We start from the raw sequence: 21734 nt of genomic DNA, 5'->3' as shown, positions 1-21734 counted from the left end.
AAGGGACAGGTCACGCCCATTAGGGCTGAAGTCCTCTAAGTGGACGACAGGGTTCAAGGTCCGACCTGTGGCTCCTTTGCGGCTTCGTCATTCCCAATTTCCTTCTCTATCCACTATTTTATCGAATAAAGGCATAAAAGCCCGAAAACAAATTTTAAGAAGAGAGGATCACGATAAAATCCATGTAGACAAAAGTTCTAAGCATTGGACATTGTTGCTTGATATGGATGGATAAAACACAAAAGTCACAATAGCCAGTTAGTCTACGGATATTGCTGTCAGTGAAGAAAGTGGGTGTCCTCTTTAGAGCAGAGTAAAATGAGTACAATCAATTGGCATGAAAGCACAACTGAAATTGAACTACCTTCAAAAGATGAGGAAATTGTTGGCAAAAAAACTGTAATATGTTGTTGTCAATTACATAGCAGTCAGCGGCAGCTCGACTAGAAGACTTTGTCTGCAGAGCTTGGAAAGACACAGCTTTTTGGGAGTAACTGGTTCATTTAGTGTTTTTAATGGTTTTAATTACTTTGTTAGTTTGTGTTGTAGTGGAAGAGACCCAAGCGGATAATTCAGCTCTCGTTAAAAACCCTGTGAATTCTTACCACTGAAGGAATCTTAAAATCAGAGAAACCAAGCTCCTTCCAAAATGCTGAACTAATGTTACCAGCATCACAGCTTGCAGCCATATATATATATGTGTGTGTGTTTTTATCTCCAAACTTTACCTCCTCCAGAGTCACAAACAACATTATAAAGCTGTATTCGCAGATTAAGTAGTACCCCTCATGATGATTCAATTAAACTTCATGTGTAAAACCAGTGGAGTGTCCCTTCTAATGTCTGAAATAACATTTTATTGGAACCACACATTGCTGTTGTGGTATTGCTCAGCTCTAACAGACGGCAGCTGTGTAGTTTTGTCACAGCAGAGAGCAAACCCATTATGAGTTAACTGCTTATACTTAGATATTCATTCCACCCACCACTTCCCCCAAACTCTGCTCAGAGATTTGCAAGTAAACGGGGATGTTCAGACTTGTCTCTGTCAACGTCAGCTGCTGACACACACAGGACTCTCGGATAAAGGTAAACAGAGCTGTATGCCAACTTGTGCACCAACTCAATTTATATTGAACTAAACTATTTATCATCTTCAGATTTCAATAGGTTGAATATGAAGGCAAGGCGCTTACGTTGACGGTGCAGAGTTGTTCCCTATCGAGGCTTCAGCCCACAGAAGCACCAGGTGCAGAATGTGAAGGCTGTCTGTAGAGAAAAATCGTTGAGCAGTTTGAGGCAGGATAAATGTTCAGGAAGCGCAGCCTTTGTTGTACCTCCAAATGGTTGTTTCCTGAGGAAACTGCTTTGGCCTGTGTGCTGGTTCCATCCAGAAAGTACCCAACAGAAGTTGTCTATTTATATGTTGCACAATCTCTTCAGAACTGGGCATTTCTTACTTACAGACCTTTCTTTTCTTTGTTCTTGTTTTACCATCTGAGCTTTGTACCACACATGGTTACACAGCCTTGAGCGTCAACACAACAGTATATAGCAGAGAACAACAGAGCTGCTGCAGTTAACACACCAAATCACCAAGAGCCTCTCCAGCTAGTCTCCTGTTATTGTTCTTCTTCCCTGGAAGTGATGAAGCAGTTTCATGCTCTAGGAATCCATGGGTTTCTAACAAAAATGTAATCTTCTTAATGACTGTCTAACCTCACACAAAACCAGACCTTTATTATGCATGTGACACCAAAGATCTTAAGATAGTGGTTAAGTAAGGCACAAGAGGCAGCCCTCCCATCCAGCCATAGATGAAACCAATCTGTTATTAAAATGTGTCCTGGCTGATCTGAGAACAAGTGGACAGCTCTTCAGTGATAAGTTAGTTAATACTTGACATAATGTACACATTGCATCTCCAGTAATCACATGTAATTGGATATCACATCCCTGCCATAGGCAAATATACATATTCGCCATTGTCATTATATAAAGGGGGAGGAGCTTGACAATATGGACAAATGTGTGGATGTAAAATAAAACAGTTCTTTGATCATGAAGCCTGAACTCTACAATTTTGTGGTTTTCAAGTCAGGTCTAAAACCTTAACTGCAGATTTCTAATAAAATTGAGAACTAGTGTCCTCCAAAAGGCTGCACTATTATAGGCTTTACTAAACTTAACATTAGGACTCATCCTGTTTATGTAAACAGATAATATAAATCTTTTGAATAACAACTAGATGCTGTATGTTTTGGTAACATTAGGTTTCCATCATAGCAACAGAGCAGGAATACATTTGTACATGGGGGAGATAAACATGAAAACAAAACAAATTCAACGCGTTGATAATCAGAAAGTATCATGCTTGTTTGGAGCAGAAAGTAAACAGGAGGGACTTGATGCTGCTGTTATTGAACAAAGTGCTCCGGGATCTTTTTGCATCAAATTTTCCTGTCCTTGTGATGACACATTTACAAATTTACACAGCTTACAGAGCACCTCGTAGTTCGGCCTCTATGTAAAATGTTTCCAACCCTTATAAGCAGCTTACTCTCTGGGGATTGCTTGGACAAATAAGCATTGATGTATTTTCTGAATCAATGTCCTTGATATGTTGCTCAGTCCTAGGTCATGTCTTTCAGGTAGGTACAGGAGCTGCCTAGGCCTCTTTCCTCAGCCCTGCACAGGATTGTTCATTATTTAAATCAGCTGACCCCTATTGAATAAATATTTGACCCATTTTTTGTGTGAGCACTCCTCTCTAATTTATAGATTGAGTCTTCACGTCCTGAGAATGACACAAGAAAGGCTTAAAACTCAAGAAATGTAATGAAACAAAACAGAAAAGAGTTAAACCCGACAGGTTAGGTGCATTATCAACACTCCTGTGTGGGGACTAGACATTATTTAAATGTTGCCCAGGACACATTTCACATTTGTTTGCACACTGCTGAAAGAATGTGACCACGACGTGCAGCACTTACCACCTCCACATGTGGTGTGAGCATTAGCCTCTAAATATGTCTTTGGTGGATTGACACATGCAGTTTCTTTAAGCCGTCCGTCGGATCAGCCATACTACTTAAATGTCAGGTGTAAATGTGGGCCCAAAAAACAGCAGTGGGTTAACAATTGCACAGTATATATGCATATATATTTAATGTGCAATACACATTGTCTCTCTGTTACTTGAATGCATGTTGTCTGTGGATGTCTGTATGTTTGTGCACTTTAAGGTAAAGCCTTTCTTATTTTGTTGTCAAAATGTATAATAATTATCAATGCTTTCTAGTTTCTATCCTATTTAGGACATGCTAGACAGTTGTGCATTTTATTCTTCCGTTGACATTAATAAACATTAGAAGTTTGTATTTTAGGAAAATATTCATCAAGTAAATTGGCACATTGAGGGGATGGCGCTCTTTCTTTCTTAGCCTGTAAACACCAACAGTATTGAAATGTGAGATTGATGACAGTATAATATATTAATCTGACTTTTACTCTTCAGGAATGAGTGTTGAGTGCAGCATATATCAATCTAGAGAGCTTTTTATTTTTTATTTTTTTATTTTTATAAATGTACTGGCCTTACTGGATGTGACAAGCTGTGCTTCATAAAACCCTGAGAGATCTGACGCTGGTGTGTAAGTTTTCAGTGTTTCAACCTTCATTTTTGTACACAGATATTTTCCTCCAATGGTCTTCTGGTCTCCTCTGACGCTGCGTCAGAGGCCAGACGTCTGTTCAGCTGCCAGGTTAAGCTAATTCCTGCACCACCATTCCTTTATCTTCTTACATAATACAGGCAGAGTTTTGCTGAAGTCTTGGAGATACTAGCAGGAGTATGGAGTGGAAAAAAAACATGCAGAAAATTCTTGCAGCAGGAGTTAGGAATGATTCAGTCAGAGCTGATTCTGGTTGCTGCTCGACAGAGGCTATTGTAGCGTGTTCTCATAAACAGCTCATTCATTGAGGCTGAACTCTTCACCCCAGGGTGCAGAGAGGCCTAATTATGTTGACTGTGGTAGCTATATGTTTGAACACAGTAGGGGTCCAGAGGTTTTCTGAACGTTCTGCTCTTCTGTGCCCACTGGTTCCTTTTTTATTTGGCTGTTGAACTCGTGTGAATAAGTAACATTTATCATAATCTACTTTATCTACTCAAATAGAAATAATAGTTCTTTTTTTACCGCCTTAAACTCTGACATGAATTACTTTTTCTCTGTTTGTTTGTGAAGCCCTAAACTAACATATTTACATTGTAAGCTGCTGACAGACACCAGCGTCATTTACTTTTGGATAAAGGCAGTTATCGTCTTCCCTCCTCGAGTGGTGAGTGGTAAGGCCGGACAGCCGCCACAGCTCAGGTAGCCCTGTATCTCTGTTACACTCTCTATTAACTTTTAATTGTGTTATCTGTTGTTGATCTCAATTTGTTTTTTTTAATCCCCATTTGGCATAAGAAAGCTGATGTGTGTGTGTGTGCAACTGTGAAGAGAGTCTTGTTTTTATGTTTCAGTGATCTTTGGGTGAAATAACCGAAACAGATGGTATAGCTATCAGGTTCATTCAATTTACATGTTCATTTCTCACTCAGCATGTTAATTAATCAGGTGTTATGTATAATTTGGGATCTTGTTGTTTTTAACACTTTTATTTGTTTCAATATTTTAATGGTACAAAATGACAAAGACAAAAAAAGGAACAGGAACATGAAGGTTTCATCCCATAGAGCTCATAGTCCGTCTCTTCCAGTTTTTTTGTATAATTTTCCAATTGCAGTCTGAGGGAAAATAACAGTTTCTCTGTGTACGTGTTGTTCAGTGCAGTTATGTCTGTTATGTTGCTGAAAATGTGTGTTAGTTAAAAGGTGGTTAGAGTTCACATGTCGTTGAGTTCACTCTTGTTTTCATGAGCTGCCTGTTGGTGTCCAAGCTGTCCAATGCAGCTGCTGACAACACATTCCTCCAGGCTGTGCCATGCAGCCCTATTTGACACCTTTCCACTGGCGACCTCTACTCCAGTTGTCCCAGCTCCTCTGAAGTGTGTCATGGATCCTGTGTCCATGCTCAGCACACACACTTAGGGTTTAGGGCATGATTCTCCAGGGCAAGAGAAAAGGAACGTGTCCGCATAACTCTGTACTCTGATAGTATTGAAACTTGTTTAACATTACGTCTGCCACTTTCCTTAACCAGAGCTACTGTATTTCTGTTTTGATTGAAGCTCTGGCTCCTCTGATTCTTGTGGTGTTTTAATGTATTTGATTTCTGGAACCACTGATAACTATAGGACATACCATGTCTTTGTATTGTACTTTTTTTATCAGGGTCTTTTGATTTTGTTAGTATTCACTGAACAGATTAACCTTGACTCCCTACTCACCAAAGGGCAGAAAGAACAAGCCTCTCGCTCATCAATGTTGTTGTGTTCAGTTTCTCTTGCTGTCACAGCCGAACAATGTTAATTCACCTCCAGTGAATAGCCTGTGTGTGTGTGTGAGTCTGTGCTTATGTGTGCAGCCATGAAAGACAGTAGTGCTAAGCTGCTTATAGCTGGAGTGAGGTCTTTGGCTGGTGGTGCACCGGCCAGTATGTGGGCCAATGATTTCTCTACTCTGCAAAGTGGTAGTCACTGTGTTTTTGTGGTAGTCCAAAGACTGGGACTGATCGGATTATAACATGGCTGATGGAGAGACAGAAAGCTTCTGCAGCTACTAGTGAAGACATTTATTGGCCGCTCAGTAGGCTAAAATCTCTCACAAAAATCCACATTCCTTTACACATACACTGGTTCCTTCCATCCCAAATATAATCCATGTTAAGTCTTTCTTGGCACTAGGGTCACTATATGCATATGCTAAGAATAGCTCTCTGCAAATACAGTTGTGTAATGAGCTAATACCTTCCTATGTACTGAGGCATATAAGATCCATTAGTGCTGACTGTCCCACAGAATTGTTATATGATTAGAATGATATGTTATTTGCCTAGATCCTGCAGGCATAAAGCATCATTTCAAAGACATTCAAGGGAATGACCGGGGATCGAAACAATTGGAGGAAATATTTCTGTCAAAAAAACTGTCTCAGAAGATGATTTAACACTAAGAGTGACATTGTCTGTTATCTGCACTTAACAATAGGGATTGGTAATGGTGGTGTGTGTGTCTCTGCAAATGTACATATTCATGTTATAGTGAGTTATTGCTTCTTACGCTCATCTGTCTGCTGAGAGAGAGGCCTGTTGTGAACGTACCCAAGTGAGCTCTAAAATCTATACAGACAATAAGTGACTAATCCTTTCACCGCCACCTCTGACACGTACGCCTGTCTGCTGAGAAATGTCGGCCGTTAAAGGAAGGCCATCGCACAAACAAACACCTGTGCACACACTCTCACTGAAGCCTCATCTATTATCTCCTGCACAAACACAGTTTTCACTCTCTTTCACCTCCACTTTCACTTTGTTTATCAAGCTCTGCTCCAGATTCCTAGAGGTTATTTTTAATTTTGGTCCACTTGCTGCTTGTTAATTTCCTCTGTGTATTTTAAAATGGTAAGAGTGTGACCTGTTTTTAGTGGATCCAGGAAACATTATTTGCTCACCATTTTAATTATTCAACACAGGTCCATATATGCAGAACTTTTCTGCTTGGCAAAATATTAATACCATAATTTTTACTGTATTGATTAGTTTTTATTTATTTTTCTGTGTGTGGCTTTATTTAGATATGACAGTTGATAGAGCAGGAAACCAGGCAGGGAGAATGGGGAATGACATGTGGGAAAGGAGCCAAGGGTCAGAGTTGAACCCGGGCCACCCGCTTCTAGGACTATACTGCGCTAGGCCCAAAAATACTTAAATTGGTAAAGAGACGTGTACAAAATCAGCGGATATTTCTTTTTTCAGGAACAAAATCTTCCCAGTACGATCACTTAAATAACCCTTTTTAAAATCATATGGTCCTAAACGTTTCAGAATGTAATTAAAGCTGAATTCTGAGATACTTGTGCATCAAAGCCAATCATGCTCTATGGGTCCACTAGCGCTGAAGATCCGGATACTTTAACACACCGAAGTCGGACTGTTTTTGCTTCATGCGCCGCTTAGCAGCTTTCATAGGAATGAACGGGACTCCGCCTTCAATGCGTTAACCATTTCTATCATACATCCATGCTCTGTACATAGGGCAAGCAAATAAAAAAATAAAAAATAAAAAATAAAAAAAACCTAAAGGAAACACTGCTGTGTGTCTGAGTCTCTGTGTTTGTGATGCTCCTGTTGCTTATTTACATGTCTTGGTTCCTTAATGCAGTGTAAAATCACACACTTGAACACCAATATAAGGCCAGGGTGGCGTACAATGGCAAAGCTTGGTTGCGATGCTGTTGCAGCCATACAATGGAAAAGGGTTACTCAGTTATATTAAAGTGTCCCTCCACTGTCTCTACAAGGCACAGGATGTCCAGTGAGGGGGATTTCTAGCTGGGCTGCAACTTCTATCCACATGATTGACATCATGTTACCGTTTATGGTAGTTTTACTTTGGTTCACTCTTACCCTTGCTTCCAAACACTTTAACTTTTGTCTGTTTCAGAAGACATCCACTTTCCTCTCTGACAGCTCAAACAATGTTTTACAGTATGAAGTGCTCATGGTCTTCACATGCAATCAGAACACTGCGGATTAACTGGCTGTTGTTGCTATTCCTGTGTGTGATAGGCTGTTGGATTTTTTCATGTCCACAAAAAAAGATTTTATGACTGCTATCAACGGACGTTTTATTATGATCCCCAATCGAGATCTTTTATAGCCTTACTCTACTTCTGCTTTCTTTGATGAGAAGCTGAGAATGTTTGGTTTGTGGGATCAAGGTTCACCGTCTGTTTAAACTGGCTTTGATATGGACTCAGACATATTTGTTATGTTTTCCCACAGTGTCATTCTTTTGAAAGAGTGGAGCTTGTCTCTGCATCTTCCTTATTGCTTGACAAGGACAAGTAGATAAAAAAAGAATCAATTCATATTAATGAAGTGCTACTTCTTGCAGACTGAGACCTCTGTTCACCTCCTAAAATTTCCAAATATGCTTTATGTGTATGCGTGGAGACAGGGTTAATCTATTATCCCTGCTATCTCAACGCTCCACTGGCTAATCCACTGCTCACTAAGCGGCTTTCCCTCAGAGATCGCTGCAGGTCAATCTGCCAGTTTAAGCTCGATTTCATACTCATTTACTTTTAGTTGCTGTGGCAAGTTCAATGGGTCAGTATTGCATTTCTCATTAGCTGCCTGGATAATTTGTTTATTTCTTACTATTTTATTTATCTTATTGATAGAGGTTTGAAACCCTGACTCTTTGGAATCCAGGTAAAGATCATACATGATGACATTATTTATGAAGCTTATTTTGAAGTCCACATTACAAAGTGCTATAAAAAGGTGAATTACAATTGAGGGATAACATTAGCAGATTAGCAGAAGAAAATGAAAACCCACACAGTGTATTGTGAAAAAAAAAGAAATAAATCAGAGCTTAAAGGAAATGAAACTCAATTAAATCCGAGCAGGCTCTCCGATAAAAGTATGTGAGTTGATAGTGATTAGAAAAGATGGTTTTGTTTGAGTGTCTATAGCCTTCAGTCATATTTCACTTGTTGACTCATTGCTTTCTGTCTGTGATTGCAGGCATCTCTTCTGCCACCTTGTTGCACTCAAAGTCCCTGCGAGGCCACAGAGACTGCTTTGAGAAATGTCACCTCATTGCCAACCAGAAGCTGTCGCGTTCCAAGGTGTCCAGAAGTGCCTACGAGGGCATGAAGCTGGCCTTCAGCCAGAAACTGAACCGCATCATCCAGTATGCCCAGAACAAAGACTCAGTCCCCTCTAATTGCCCCAGCAGACGGGGGGCCAAGCTGCTTTGTCAAGGTGACTGCAAGCTGCTACCACAGTCAGATGCCCAGGTTCCCAGGTACACGCCCCGCTGGGACACATGCAAAGCTACAGGGCTGCCAGATTACACCATGGGAATGTTGGAGTGTCACACAGCGGAGGAGTTTGGGCTGCTGCAGGAGTCGTCGTCTGATGTTTGGTCCAGTGATGGCAGGAATGGTCTGCACAGCCGAATACCGTCAGGAGGACAGATGCAGCTCAGAAACCAGGGACACAGCAGAGATGAATGTAAGCACTAAGACGTTTTTTACTTGAGTAACTGACTCTGTGGTAAATTGAAGTAGTAATAGAAGTTACTGCCACAATCTGACCCACAGTCTCTATACCACAACAGCATCACTAACCCCCTGTTTGAAATACATCCAAACTGTTTGACCTTTGTTGTTAGCATCCTCCATGCTATATTGGCTCCGCATAGCAAAATGCATAGGTCTACCAGCGAACTGTCGACAATGACGTGGCACTCACAGGTGCTGCTGTAAACACAGAATAGCAGTATAGAACTGGGTTGTATAGATCGGCTCCATGGATCAGTCTATTGTCACTGATACCCGATCTACCTCTTTGGTTTAGTATCGGACCGATATCAATTACCAGGATTGAATCGATGCCTGCCATCCTTAATCTCTGAACTCTCTGTGAAGAATTCAGAAACCTCCAAGCATTTATGTGTCAGAAGTCAGAAGACAAAACAGTAACACATGCCTAACCGCTCTGCCCTTCGTCCTCTTCTATGTTGAGAAAAGTTGTTTTTCTTATAACCCTGAGACACAGATTGTTCTTGGCTCCCTCGTATCACATCAGTACTAAAAGCTGATTATGAGTACAGACTTCTCTAAAGGTGCCTACTATAAATTCTAATATCGTAAATGAGACATGACAGGCATTTGACAAGGTACACATTGCTTTTATTTTTGTGCATGTTTTTACTAAAGCTTGTCATCAACCTCCATTACTCAGTGCTCTGAATACTTTAAGCCTGCATATTTACAGACACAAGTGCATTTACATACGTACAGTAGGTGTGGATGGGATATGTGAATACTTCAGTATTTCTATTGGAATTTGAATCGAGTTAATTTGCCAAACCCAAACAACTTAATTTTACAATTTACGGTGGAAGAATGCTTGTATTCAAACTTACTCCTTGGAAAATGCTCAATTTGAATCATAATCTAGTGTTTCCTTTACACTAGCACTCGTGAAACACACATTAAAATACTAGAAAAGAATCATAGGCCATACAGAACTAAATCTACACAGTGTTGATGCTTACAAACATCAAAACAACTCTTGGATAAGTGTTCGCTGAAGAGCAGATGTTTCTGAAACCTTTCCAGTACACATGGAGACCATGACGAAGCTGTGACTGAGTCAAATGCTGTGTACACTGGAGGTAAATAATCCCAACTGTTTTTTTCTTTTAGTGACCAAAATGAGTGTGGACGATCTCCATCAGCTGAACGGCCAGCTACTGATGCAGTTACAGAGTAAGTGGTCTTTACTTTGTGTGTGAAGTTGTTCATTACGGCAGCGTGACACAGGCTTTGATATAAAGTTTGAATGATGAAGGTTTTAAAAGGAACGCCGTCGGTCGCCCTCGATCTGTAACGCTCATGTTTATAAATGCCCTTCATAGAGACTTGTTGCCTTCAGGTAAAAGCAGATTTAGTACCAAGTGTTCACACGTCATATTACAAATTCAGAGTAGAAGACTTTATACAGCAGACCTGATAAACACTGGAGGCCTTCTCTAGTCAACACATCATCTCCTCTCGTGACAAACTGTGTTGAATCGGCCACAGTGGAGTGTTCTCTGACGCACACCCTGCCTGTCTGTTCACTTCAGTCTGCAACACTTAGACTCATTGTTTTCTACACACAGTGACAGCTAAGAAACTCACATCAGGTCTCAGGCAAGTTACTTTTTTTTACATCTGTAATTCAAGTACCTAGCAGATCCTGGGGCGGCGGCTTTAGCAGGGCCAGTATAAGATCCCAATCATCATGGAGCCGCATAGTTATTTTCATTTTCACTGAGGGATCAGATTAACCAAACTGTCACTCTGGTTCATGTCAAGAGCGAAATAATGCAAGCCACTATAAATTCTCCTCTGACAAGTGAAGTCCTGTGGCGTACACATTCTTAGTCACCCTTCAGGAGCAACCGGGTCCATAAATAATCATAACATTACTCATGACAAAATGGGATAATATAGCTCTAAAATATTTAGGAAGACAACACATGACCTAGTTTTATGATCTACAGCAGAGATTTCCAAACTGTGCTGGATTACCACTGGTGATGCAATTGAGCGTTTCAATAAAGCCTGACAGTTTCACTCCCATTGTTCACAACCAATTGACAAAATGACAAAAACTGTCATTAATGGGTGTCAGTATTCTAGCCCCACGTACAAAAGCTGAAGTCCTCCAGAGAAGCCTGCCCAACTTCAAATCTGACCTGTGGCTCCTTTCCCGATTGTCGTTCCCCACTCTCTCTCTCTCACTCCGGTTTCTGACTCTATCCTCTGTCCTGTCTCTAAAAATAAAAGGTGTTCTTTCCCAACAAAGGTTTTCTTTCCCAACAGAGCTTGTTAGCTTGTTGTACAAAGGGGAGATAGTAATGCATTGAAAATATCCACATCATGATTGAAATTTTGAGCTTTGACTTCAACACCAGAGACGTATCTGTCACTGAGTCAGCGGAATTTGATTAGACTACAAGGGCCAAAAAGCAGACTGGGAGCTCCACACATATATAGACACACAATCACACGCTTCTGTTACGACCTCCTAAGACCGTACAGAGGGGGGGGAATCACTTTGTCCCCCATTGCGCCTCTCATTCAGATTGAAGGCGAAACGTCAAAGGGGCGTAAATGTCGCTGCTTGAAACAGCAGTCTGAACGGGGTTATGTCTTCTTCTTCTTGTCCTCCTTCTTTGTCATCTTTTTCTTCCTAGTCATCTTTTTGTCCTCTTTCCCCTTATTATTTTTTCGATATTGTTACTGCTGCTTTTATATTATTGTTGTTATTGTTTATATGTGTTGAGTGTCGTTTTCTTTGTCACTGTGTTGGTATCTGTGTGACTTACAGAACTGTTTCGTCAGAAAAAAACTACGTCCATGACTGTTTTGGTACACAAGCTGAGATCCCTGTCTAAAGTTTGATTAGTTCCTATCTCACACTGATGCATTGTCTGCCATGTTGTCTTTGCTCTCTGCTCCTTCATTAATCTTTGTTATTGATTCTCTTAATCTAGTTTGTCTCTTTTGTTTGTTTGCCTGTGTAAAAGTTGACCTTGTGTCTGAATGAAAACAGCTGATTCTCATTCCTCTCTTTCTCTCTCTCTCTCTCAACACAGAGGTCTTTGAGGAGCTGACCGTCGCCGTGCAGGAAAAAGACTCGTTGGCGTCAGAGCTGCACGTGCGTCACATCGCCATCGAGCAGCTATTCAAGAACTGTGCCAAGCTGCCGTGGCTGCAGATCAGCCGCGCCGGAGTCAAAGCTAGCAGCAACAGCAGCGGCCCTGTGGAGTGAGGAGTGATCTGAAGGCTGACGAACACTTGAACTAACTGTCTGAAAGAGCCTTCATGTGCCCTGTGTGACTATAAAGCACCATGGTGACATTTAGGTGTTTGATCCTCATTAGAGCAGCATTAAGGGCTGAGTGGACATGGCCTCTCCTCTCGTGGTTGCAGTGATGATGCAAGGATTAATGAGGAATTGCTGTTTAAAACGGACTGCTGGTATGAACTGATTTACAATTCATGTACCCAGAATGCACGCTGATAGCAGCTGGAGACGAGTCCTAGCACAAGAGGAAGTTCTTTTTTGGACATCACCCTAAAAGAATATTTCAAAGATTCACCGCGTTTAGACTGAAAACAGAATCTGACTTCATTTGGTTTCATACTTTCTTTGGTTTTACTTTGCTGTCCAACATTTTTGAGTGTGTGGTCATGTCACACATGGCTGTTTGAATATTGGTTTTAACACCTCTTCATACACCTCCATGTGCTATCTGATGGTGTGTGCAGTGTTTGACAACACAGCCTAGATGAATACTTGCTGCAGATTACAGGGGCAGCGGTTGTATGAGCATTTCAAAGTGCATTGCAACTAAAAATAGATGTGTGTAAACTGTATTAAGAAGCACATGTGCTCCTTTGGGTGGGTGGGGGGGAGGGGGTAACCTAAAGCCTTGGATAAGCTGTCCGATGTCTATCATGTTCAAGCACTGCCGAGTGTAGTGTTTGATTGCTCTCCTTAACACTGTTTTATATTTTCCTCTAAGCTGCTCAAAGGAACATAATATCTTCAAAAAAGAGTTTTATCCTTTCCTTGAAAAGACCCTGATTAGAGGAGACGTCTGAGTACATGTTTAACATTTTGATGTCTTAATCGGAGAGACTGAACTGACGTGGAACACATCTGCAAAAAGTGAATCATCCTTACAAATACAGGTGTCTTTTAAATATCAGAAATGTTGAAGTATTAAAGAATTTGAGTGCAAAATAACCGCAAAGCATTCAGAGCTGGAACGGGCTAATTTTGAGCCCCAAACAAGAGTTAGCTAGATTTAGATATGTGTGTTAAAAAAAAGCCAAAGCCACTCCCCTGAAACACACAAACTCTGAAAAGTGCAAAACGAGTCCAGCAGGTGGACTGTGACATCATCGCATCGGTCCAAATGAATTCATGCGAGCAGTCAGAGATTTAAATATATATATCTTCTGGGTTTTATTTGTCAGAGCGTTTGATTTAAATATTTCCACGGAGCTCTAAAGAGAATTTTTAACAGATTTAACAGAAATAAACTTTTAATAAACGGCACTCCTTAGTGTTGAATATAAAGACAACATAATCTAAAGAAACAAAAAAAACAATCAAAGTGTTCAAGCTAACGAAGCTTTATCGGCTGTGTTTATCAAGTCATACTTTGTAGGAGCAGTTTATCAAGCAGCACGTGGATATATCCGCTAACAAAGCCTCTGAATGTTTAGAGAGCTGCTACATGGGAACGTTTCTGTTTATCTCAGCTTTTGGTTTTATTGTAGCTTTAATTGCCGCTGACATTTACTTGATACTCAGTGAACTGCTCGTTTTCTGTCCTCAAGCTTTCAAGCACAAGTCGTACGCAAGGCTCTAGACTAAAACGAGCGCTATCAGAAGAAGAGAGTTTAATGTGATGGAAGAGAAATCCAGCTGCCAAACCAAAGTCTGAATAGTTTCTGTTCACGTGTGAACATCTAGCATTTGACTTGGGTTGAATTAAAGAGAGGACGTTGCAATACCAAACCGATTTCAAACACACGTGGCTTAGTGATTTTAAACGTTTGTCTTTTTCTTCTCAAAGTGTCGGACATCATTCGTTCTCAAGCACATGTGGCGTATCTGTGTTTTATTTATCTTTTATATTGTTCTATGATGGGCTCGCCCTCTCTCCTGTGTGAGAGCTAAAGCAAGATGACGCAGCAATACGAACACGATGGTTTAGAGTCTGCTGTGCCTCTGGAGGTCCCTGAGTTTTAGCGCAAAAGGAGACAAAGAAGGACTTAAGGGATAGTATTAACAGTCAGTGTTGCAGAAAGCCTGCAGTCTTTTTATTCAGGAACCCTATGCAAGAAAAAGAGAAATAAATCAGAAGCCTTATCGAGTAGAAAATATCTCAAAGAATATTGGTCCATCTGAGTTCTCCTCAGAGGAGTCGCAGAGCGAGTCGAGTATTATACGGTGGTGAAGGACGAGGTTAAAAACCAGAAAGACGCTTTAGAAAAAGTCTGCTTTGTCAGTGTATCTCTTTTCAGCTCTCTTTGTAAGAGATTTAATGTATTTGACCCCTTTTAGGGTTAAAGGTTTTAGCTTCATTTAAACTTTCATCTTGGTTTGTATCTGTCCTCAGTGTGTTGGATATTTGAGAGTATTCAGATTACTTCTCCTTAGAGCAACTTTCCACTCATTTGATCCTCAGTTGTGTGTTTTTTTTAATTTGTGTTTTTATGAATGCTGTGTTCTTGCATACTGTGGAAACATGCCTGGGCTTGTGCTGCAGGCTGCCTAGCTTTGGTTTTTCTCTCTTGGTGGTTTCTTTTTCTTTTACTGGAGATGTAAGTAAACCTGTTACACTTCCACCTCCCTCCTTTTTTAGACTTGACTCTTTGTTTGTTTGTTTTCTGATGTTAAAGAGACTGCATTTGTGTCGTGTGATGCATTTCTATTTATTCTGTGTGTTCAAGGACCGAAAACAGGCTGTGTGATTCGTGCTTAAGTGACAGGTTGTATTTTGTAAAATATTTCAATTAAACAAAAATATTTTTTACTACATTTTGTGGTTTCTTCTGGATTGTGACCCTGCTGTAAGGATGTGAAAGATCTGATACTGCAGTATTACGTGTGTGTGTGTGGGTGTGTATGTGTGGGCGGGGGCATTAATATTAATGCAAACTATTAAGGAGATTGCAAATGTTGCATATCTAGTCCACACTCTGAAAAATCTTTTAAATTTTACTGCATGTCTTTATTACACACTTTCTTTAGAGCTCTGATGAAGGTGAGAGTCTGAAACACTTCGGTCTAATTTGTTAATAAAGTTGATCTTCATGCTACAGGTGCTGCTGGAGCTTTACGACCTCTTCAAGCCTTTCTCATGCACCTTGGTAGTTGAAGTTGTGCCTCTGCATCTTTTATGACCTATTTTAAAAACGTTCTTCAGTCTTCGGGTAATTTGTGACTGCATGATTTAAAAAAAACCAGCCCGTTTAATTTCACCTTTAATTCATCCAGAAAAACAAATAGTTCTGCAGTATTGTCCCAACATACTTTACATTATAGGAATATATGAGGAAAAACACAGGCTGAAATATTAAAGTTTGAGTCAAACATCAATGACTAAATATAATAAATATATTCATATTCATATATTCATAAATAAATAAATAAAACAAGTGCATTAAAAACGTTCCACCTTCTCACCATGCCTCAGTGGCTTTCCTTAGTTTCACTGCAAAAGAAAAATGTAACAGACAGCCTGTTGCATCGTGTGGTACATGAACCTTTGCTGCCCCCTTGTGGATAAAAGAACACTTTGCACTACAACGACCCAGGTGTAGATAAAGAGGATCATTTCCGGGAAATACGATAACTTCACAGTAACTGAACAGCACGTGTTGTAATAATTTAACAACCTTCATTGTCAACAACAGTACTTTTTTTTTTTCATAATAAGACAGACTGGACATAATCACATTCATGCTTATAACAGACAGACAAAGGACGGTTGCCTCCAGCATTCAGCGCTTCCTGATAAAATTTATTTTTATGTGATTTTTTGGTATTGAGAAAACCTTCACGTTTATTTTCCAGGCAACTATTTTGATTGTGTTATCTTGATGATTGTTTTACATGCTTCTTCGCAGTCTTCTTCGGAAACTGTTATTTCCATTTCCATTTCCCATCTCTCTTTTGGTATTTTCTCATATTTGTTTCTCGTAAGATCTTACACAGTTTTGAGATCCAACTGTTTCCACTTTCTTTATTTTTGTAGATAATTTATATTAATTAACCCATGCACTCTCCTGGGGAAGAACAACACTAGAGAACGCATGTTGAGAGAGCTCGATAATGTGGAGCTAATAACAACAAAAAGCACACATTTTAAAAAAAGGCTGAGAAGAAATTAGTCGGTCGTCTCCCAACTGGAAGGTCAGGGGTTTGATCCCCAGCTCCTGCAGCCACATGTCCGATATGGGCAAGACACTTAACCCCGAGTTGCTCCCGCTGCTTCATCAACGGCGTATAAGTGTGTGGTTTAGTTACTTCTGATGGTCACTTTACACAGCAGACTCTACCATCAGTGTGTGAATGTGTAGGTGTGACCTGCAGTGTAAAAGCGCTTTGAGTAGTCAGAAGACTAGAAAATAAATAAACAAGCTCAAGTCCATTTACCATTTCAAAAAAAGTAACTTAAGAGAGTCACAATATCAAAAAGGTTTCAGTAAAAACCTCTTGTATAAGTATAAATCTTAAAGAGTGTAAAGCTTGAATTTAATTCACTCAGAAAAAAGGGGAGAGGAGAGATGTGCAGATCCCAAATAATATAAATAAAATAATTTACTGCATAGTTAATTATATGTTTATAATTTAAACTGTGTGAACATAACTGGTTTTGAAAAATATAACAATTTTAACCCCATTAACTTTCAAAATTAATTTAAATGACTTGATAAATGTTTCATCAACATTTGCAAAGAAAGAAAAAACGATGATCAAAAATCATTTTCATATATTGAGTAGATGGATGTCATGCAGGAATGCAACATGAAAGTCAAAGCCATGTTTGTTTTGTTGTGTATTTCTTCCAAATATAAATACTTCCATTATATTTGAGCCTTTAGGAGGAACGCTTGTTTTCATATTTTACGATAAATTACATCACTACAAGCAACCATTGTAACAAACAAAAAAAACACATGCCTGACGCTGTGAGTCATGATAGTAAACCAGTATGACTCACCCTACAGGCAAACACTCGACCAATGAATGTGCAGTATTGCTTTGTTTACAGCCAATGGGAGCGATCGGGGGCGGGACTTCTGATGTAGCGCGCTAGAGCTACATCTGTATCTCAGGGCTACTTATGTTGGCCAACTTCCCCCTCACCATTCATTCTCACCCACATGCTGGAGGGACCACTTTATGGAAGGGTAGGTCGGCCGTGTGCCTCACTATATTTATCATGTGCGTCCTAACGTGAACGGACTATTGAAAAAACAACTCAATATGATAATTTGTAACTTTTGTCACTAAATATATGGTCCAGTTGTTGTGTTTGTTGCTCACATGTAGCTATACTATCTTCAGAGCTAATGCTAAAACGCCAATATTGACTTCAGGAAATTCACTTAATATACATACAAGTGGAGAGGGGGGATTTAAATTCATTACGTTGCGAATGATGTGACTTTGATGGTTTTAAGTCATCCACGTTCACGCTATGTTAGCAGCGTTAGCACAACTAGCTCGCTAGCACCAGTCCTTATTTTGGTGTGTGTCGCGTGGCTAACCGGAAACACTACGTCACAGCCCGCCTTCTGAGACGGACCGTTAGTTGAATAATCCCCATGGCAACATCAGCTGGGAAGTGATGTGGGCTCGCAGTAACAAACATTTTGTTAAAAGTATGTTTTTGATTAATTGAACAATTTGCTATCTAAAGAAATGTATATTAATGATATTCCTGAATATTTTTTGTATTGTCAAACATCGATTGATAAAATAAGAAAGCTTTGAATAAATTGAAATGAAGTAAACAGATTTCAAGCGAAGCCATATTACAATACAAATCCATTGTTTTAAGAAAAATTAATCTCTAAAATTACTGTTTTAACTTTTCTCTAAGTAAAAATATCCTCTTGAGTGCTTGTTTGTTTGATTACAAAGGAGTCTAATTGAATCTTTTCCCCACACATTTAGCTTAATCTTCTTTTTAAATGAGCTGTCTGTACTTTTGATGTGCGAGAAACCCGTTGTGTATGAAAAGTTATGTAATGATAGTGCTATCTGTTATCAGATGTAAGGAGGTTTATTGCAAATGAGAACAAGACAATCTCATCAAATGTGTAAAGAGACTCCTCATACGAAACTCGCCATCTCCATAATCGGCTTAAATCTTAACATGAGCAAATCCCCAAAATGAATTTAAATGTCATAAACACTGGGTTACAGTTGTCATTGAGCTGCTGCTCATCTGATATAATGTTGTTCTGCTTACAGAGGCTGTATGGACGTAATGAAACACATGTGAAATATGAGGAGAGAAATCGCAGCTGTGGTGTTTTTCCTGAAGAGGCTTGTGAAGCGAGGGGAGAAGTTGGAGGCAGAGAAGGTGGAGCTGTTTGTTGAGAGGCTGGCTGTCGCTCTTCAGGAGAAGTTCAAGGGACACTGGTACCCTGAAAACCCCAGTAAAGGCCAGGCCTACAGGTGCTGATCTCTGTCTTTTCACATTTTTAACTTGCAGGCAGCTTCTGTTAACCTCCCACATAATTTATATCTGTACCTGAACTTTTCTTTCTGTGCGCTTCAGGTGTATCAGAGTGAACAGGTTGCACAGGCAGGATCCAGAGCTCCTTCGGGCCTGCCATGAAAGCGGGGTTCAGTACAGGGACCTGGGTCTGCCACATGAACTCACATTGTGGGTGGACCCTGGGGAGGTGTGCTGCAGGTGCGGTTTAGTTATGTTAATGTTGTAATACTTGTTCAAGCTTTATACACTTATCACAGTATAGAACAATGTTATTGCACGTTTTCCACATATGGTGCATGTTTAGTATGCACATAAATCCTGCTCAGACTGTAATTGTTGTTTGTTTTCAGATATGCAGAACAAAATCCCTTCTTCTCAGTGGCCAGTTTCTCAAATGATAACGAGGAGGACAAAGATGTCGCAAAGAAGGTGACGAGTGCTTTGGAGAGGGTGACGTCAGACTATCACTCAGGTTCTTCATCAGATGAGGACGGCATGCGCACTTCCCCCCTTACTGTCCCCAACAGCCGCTCTGCTAAACAGGTATGGTCTGATAGATTTTAATATTACCATGATAAGAAATGTCATGCTGCTATTGAGAGGAATGGATATGTAGGTTTTATGTTTCTGTAACATTGCTTTGTTCTGTTAATGGTAATAACTTGTATCTGCTGACAGTTTATTGGGAGTCAGACCCTGAGTGTTGTCTAGAATAAGGATTTCCTGTGTTTCAGTCAGTGGCAGCCTCTTGTTGTTTTCTTTTTCAGACGATGAATCCTGCCGCTCCTACGTGGCACCCTAAGAAGATGACACCAGGGAAAGCTCCCATGTTTCCACAGCCTCACAACACTTTCCGTCCTCGCAGCAGAGCTCCTCACATTCCAAGGCACACCCTGTGGGTCCCTCCAGGCTACAGAGGAGGATACTGGGACACTAACCAACATCTGGCACATTGTTACAGTTAGAATCATGGTGCTTATTGATCACAATGGACTGAAGACAAGTTGACCAACTGACCAATGTTTTTTAAACAGGATTTTTTATAGGTGAAATAATGTTTTTGACTGAAGTCCTTTTTGCACTTTAGAACAGTTGTTATAGTCTAAATCTATCACTTGTATTAAATTAGATATTTGAAGTGGAATACTACACATGTAGACTTAACGTAATGTGTTTTTTACAATGGGGGACGTCCACCTAGTGTCCTTTGTAATTAAATGTTTTATTTATTCATAGTGAAGAATTGTCCGATGTATAGGCTCAAAATTTATGGAGTTTTATTAAACACAATTTCCAAGCATCATTAATGCTTTATTTATTTTGATGGTATTTCTAGGAGTTCCTTAATGGTTGCGGTTGAAGGTTCTTGGTTTTCTTCTTCAGGTAGTTTTGTTCTTGAATCTTTAACTTCATGCGAGTTTGGTTGAGAAGAGAAAAGGGTAAAATGTCAGCGCTTTATGTGGGTGTTTGTGACCCACTGTTCAGATGGAAAATGTTTATGTGAAAAAGTTCTGTAGCACTACTCAAATGGTTTAACATGCATTATGTGATAATGTTGAGACTCACGATAATATTATTTAGGTATAGTCCTTAAATACTTTAGGCACATTAGTAATATTCCATACACATTTCTTATTTTATGTGGCACCAGTGATCATGTCAAATAAAACTTTTTAACTATCTTTATGGTTTGATTGCATCATGGACAATTCTAAAGTCAGTGTCCCTGTAGTGGCAGTATTACCGTATATATATTACAACCTGTGGACGGTACTCCAGGTCATTCAGAGTGGTTGGAGCACAACATTTAAATAATGAAATGAAATAGTCAGGATCAGGAAATATTTCATCAAATACATTTATACATTTTGACAATCAATGCATCAGTCTTTATTTTGTATAGCACTAATCTGTAACAAATGTTATCTTAAGACATTTTACAAAAAAGCAGGTAAAGATCTTACTCATTGTTATATTATCTACAAAGACCCAACATCTGGTATTGGCACTAAGCAACTTTTAGCATTATAGCAAGTTACAGTTGTAAGGAAGAATAAAGTGCCTACCCTCAAAATGTTGCAGTCGTTTTTGAATGCGGGTTGTTATTTCTTCTATGGAGGCAGGGAGAGCCACTTACCTGGACGAGATTTACATATATGTAAATATATATATAAGGCACCTTGGGGACGGTGCAGTTTCTTCTCTCCACCTATGGCAAGCCCTTTTGACATCTAAGTATTAGCGGTAATAGTTGCTTTTTGACATGTTAGAATTCCAAGCCGACATATCCACAATGTAATTTTCACTAGTAACAAATCTAAAGATATCTACAATTCATTTTTCACTAGTGGAAATGGTCATTGTAGATATCTGTAACTTAATTACAACTAGTCAACTTGTGCCATTGACTTCTATTCAAACTGAATTACAGATATCTGTAATTCAATTTTGACATGTTGTAATTCAAAGTCGACATATCCATAATGACATTTTGACATGTCGCAATTCCAATTCATGATATCTACAACTCAATTCTCACTAGTAAAAATGTTAATTCTTGATATCAACAATTCTATTCTTACTAGTGACAAAGTTCATTTATGATATCTACAATTGTTCTAACATTACAGATATCATAAATTAATTCTAGATCTCTAAAATGCAATTCTTACTAGTTGAAATTACATTATTGATATCTTGAACTGGAATTATTACATGTAAGAATGTAATTACAGATATCTTGA

At 39.5% G+C, this 21734-nt stretch overlaps 2 protein-coding genes across 2 annotated transcripts in view; both read left to right on the top strand.

Annotated features, from left to right (window-relative positions):
- c14h21orf91 (chromosome 14 C21orf91 homolog) overlaps window positions 1-15291 on the top strand; it is a 21186-nt gene extending 5895 nt beyond the window's left edge. Inside the window, exons 3-5 of the mRNA XM_061055926.1 lie at window positions 8700-9191; window positions 10391-10453; window positions 12331-15291. Coding sequence (XP_060911909.1) covers window positions 8700-9191; window positions 10391-10453; window positions 12331-12506 — 731 coding nt within the window. The 3' untranslated portion in view covers window positions 12507-15291. The remainder of the gene's footprint in view (window positions 1-8699; window positions 9192-10390; window positions 10454-12330) is intronic.
- Window positions 15292-17561: 2270 nt separating this feature from the next.
- btg3 (B-cell translocation gene 3) lies at window positions 17562-20672 on the top strand. Its single transcript, XM_061055925.1, has 5 exons — window positions 17562-17671; window positions 18741-18947; window positions 19051-19188; window positions 19341-19533; window positions 19758-20672. Exons 2-5 carry the CDS (start codon window positions 18775-18777, stop codon window positions 19953-19955), a joined length of 702 nt encoding a protein of 233 aa, XP_060911908.1. The 5' UTR covers window positions 17562-17671; window positions 18741-18774; the 3' UTR covers window positions 19956-20672.
- The last annotated feature ends 1062 nt before the right edge of the window (window positions 20673-21734 follow it).

Source organism: Labrus mixtus, chromosome 14 (assembly GCF_963584025.1).
Source record: "Labrus mixtus chromosome 14, fLabMix1.1, whole genome shotgun sequence".
NCBI lineage: Eukaryota > Metazoa > Chordata > Actinopteri > Labriformes > Labridae > Labrus > Labrus mixtus.
This window is presented reverse-complemented; position numbering and strand designations above follow the sequence as displayed.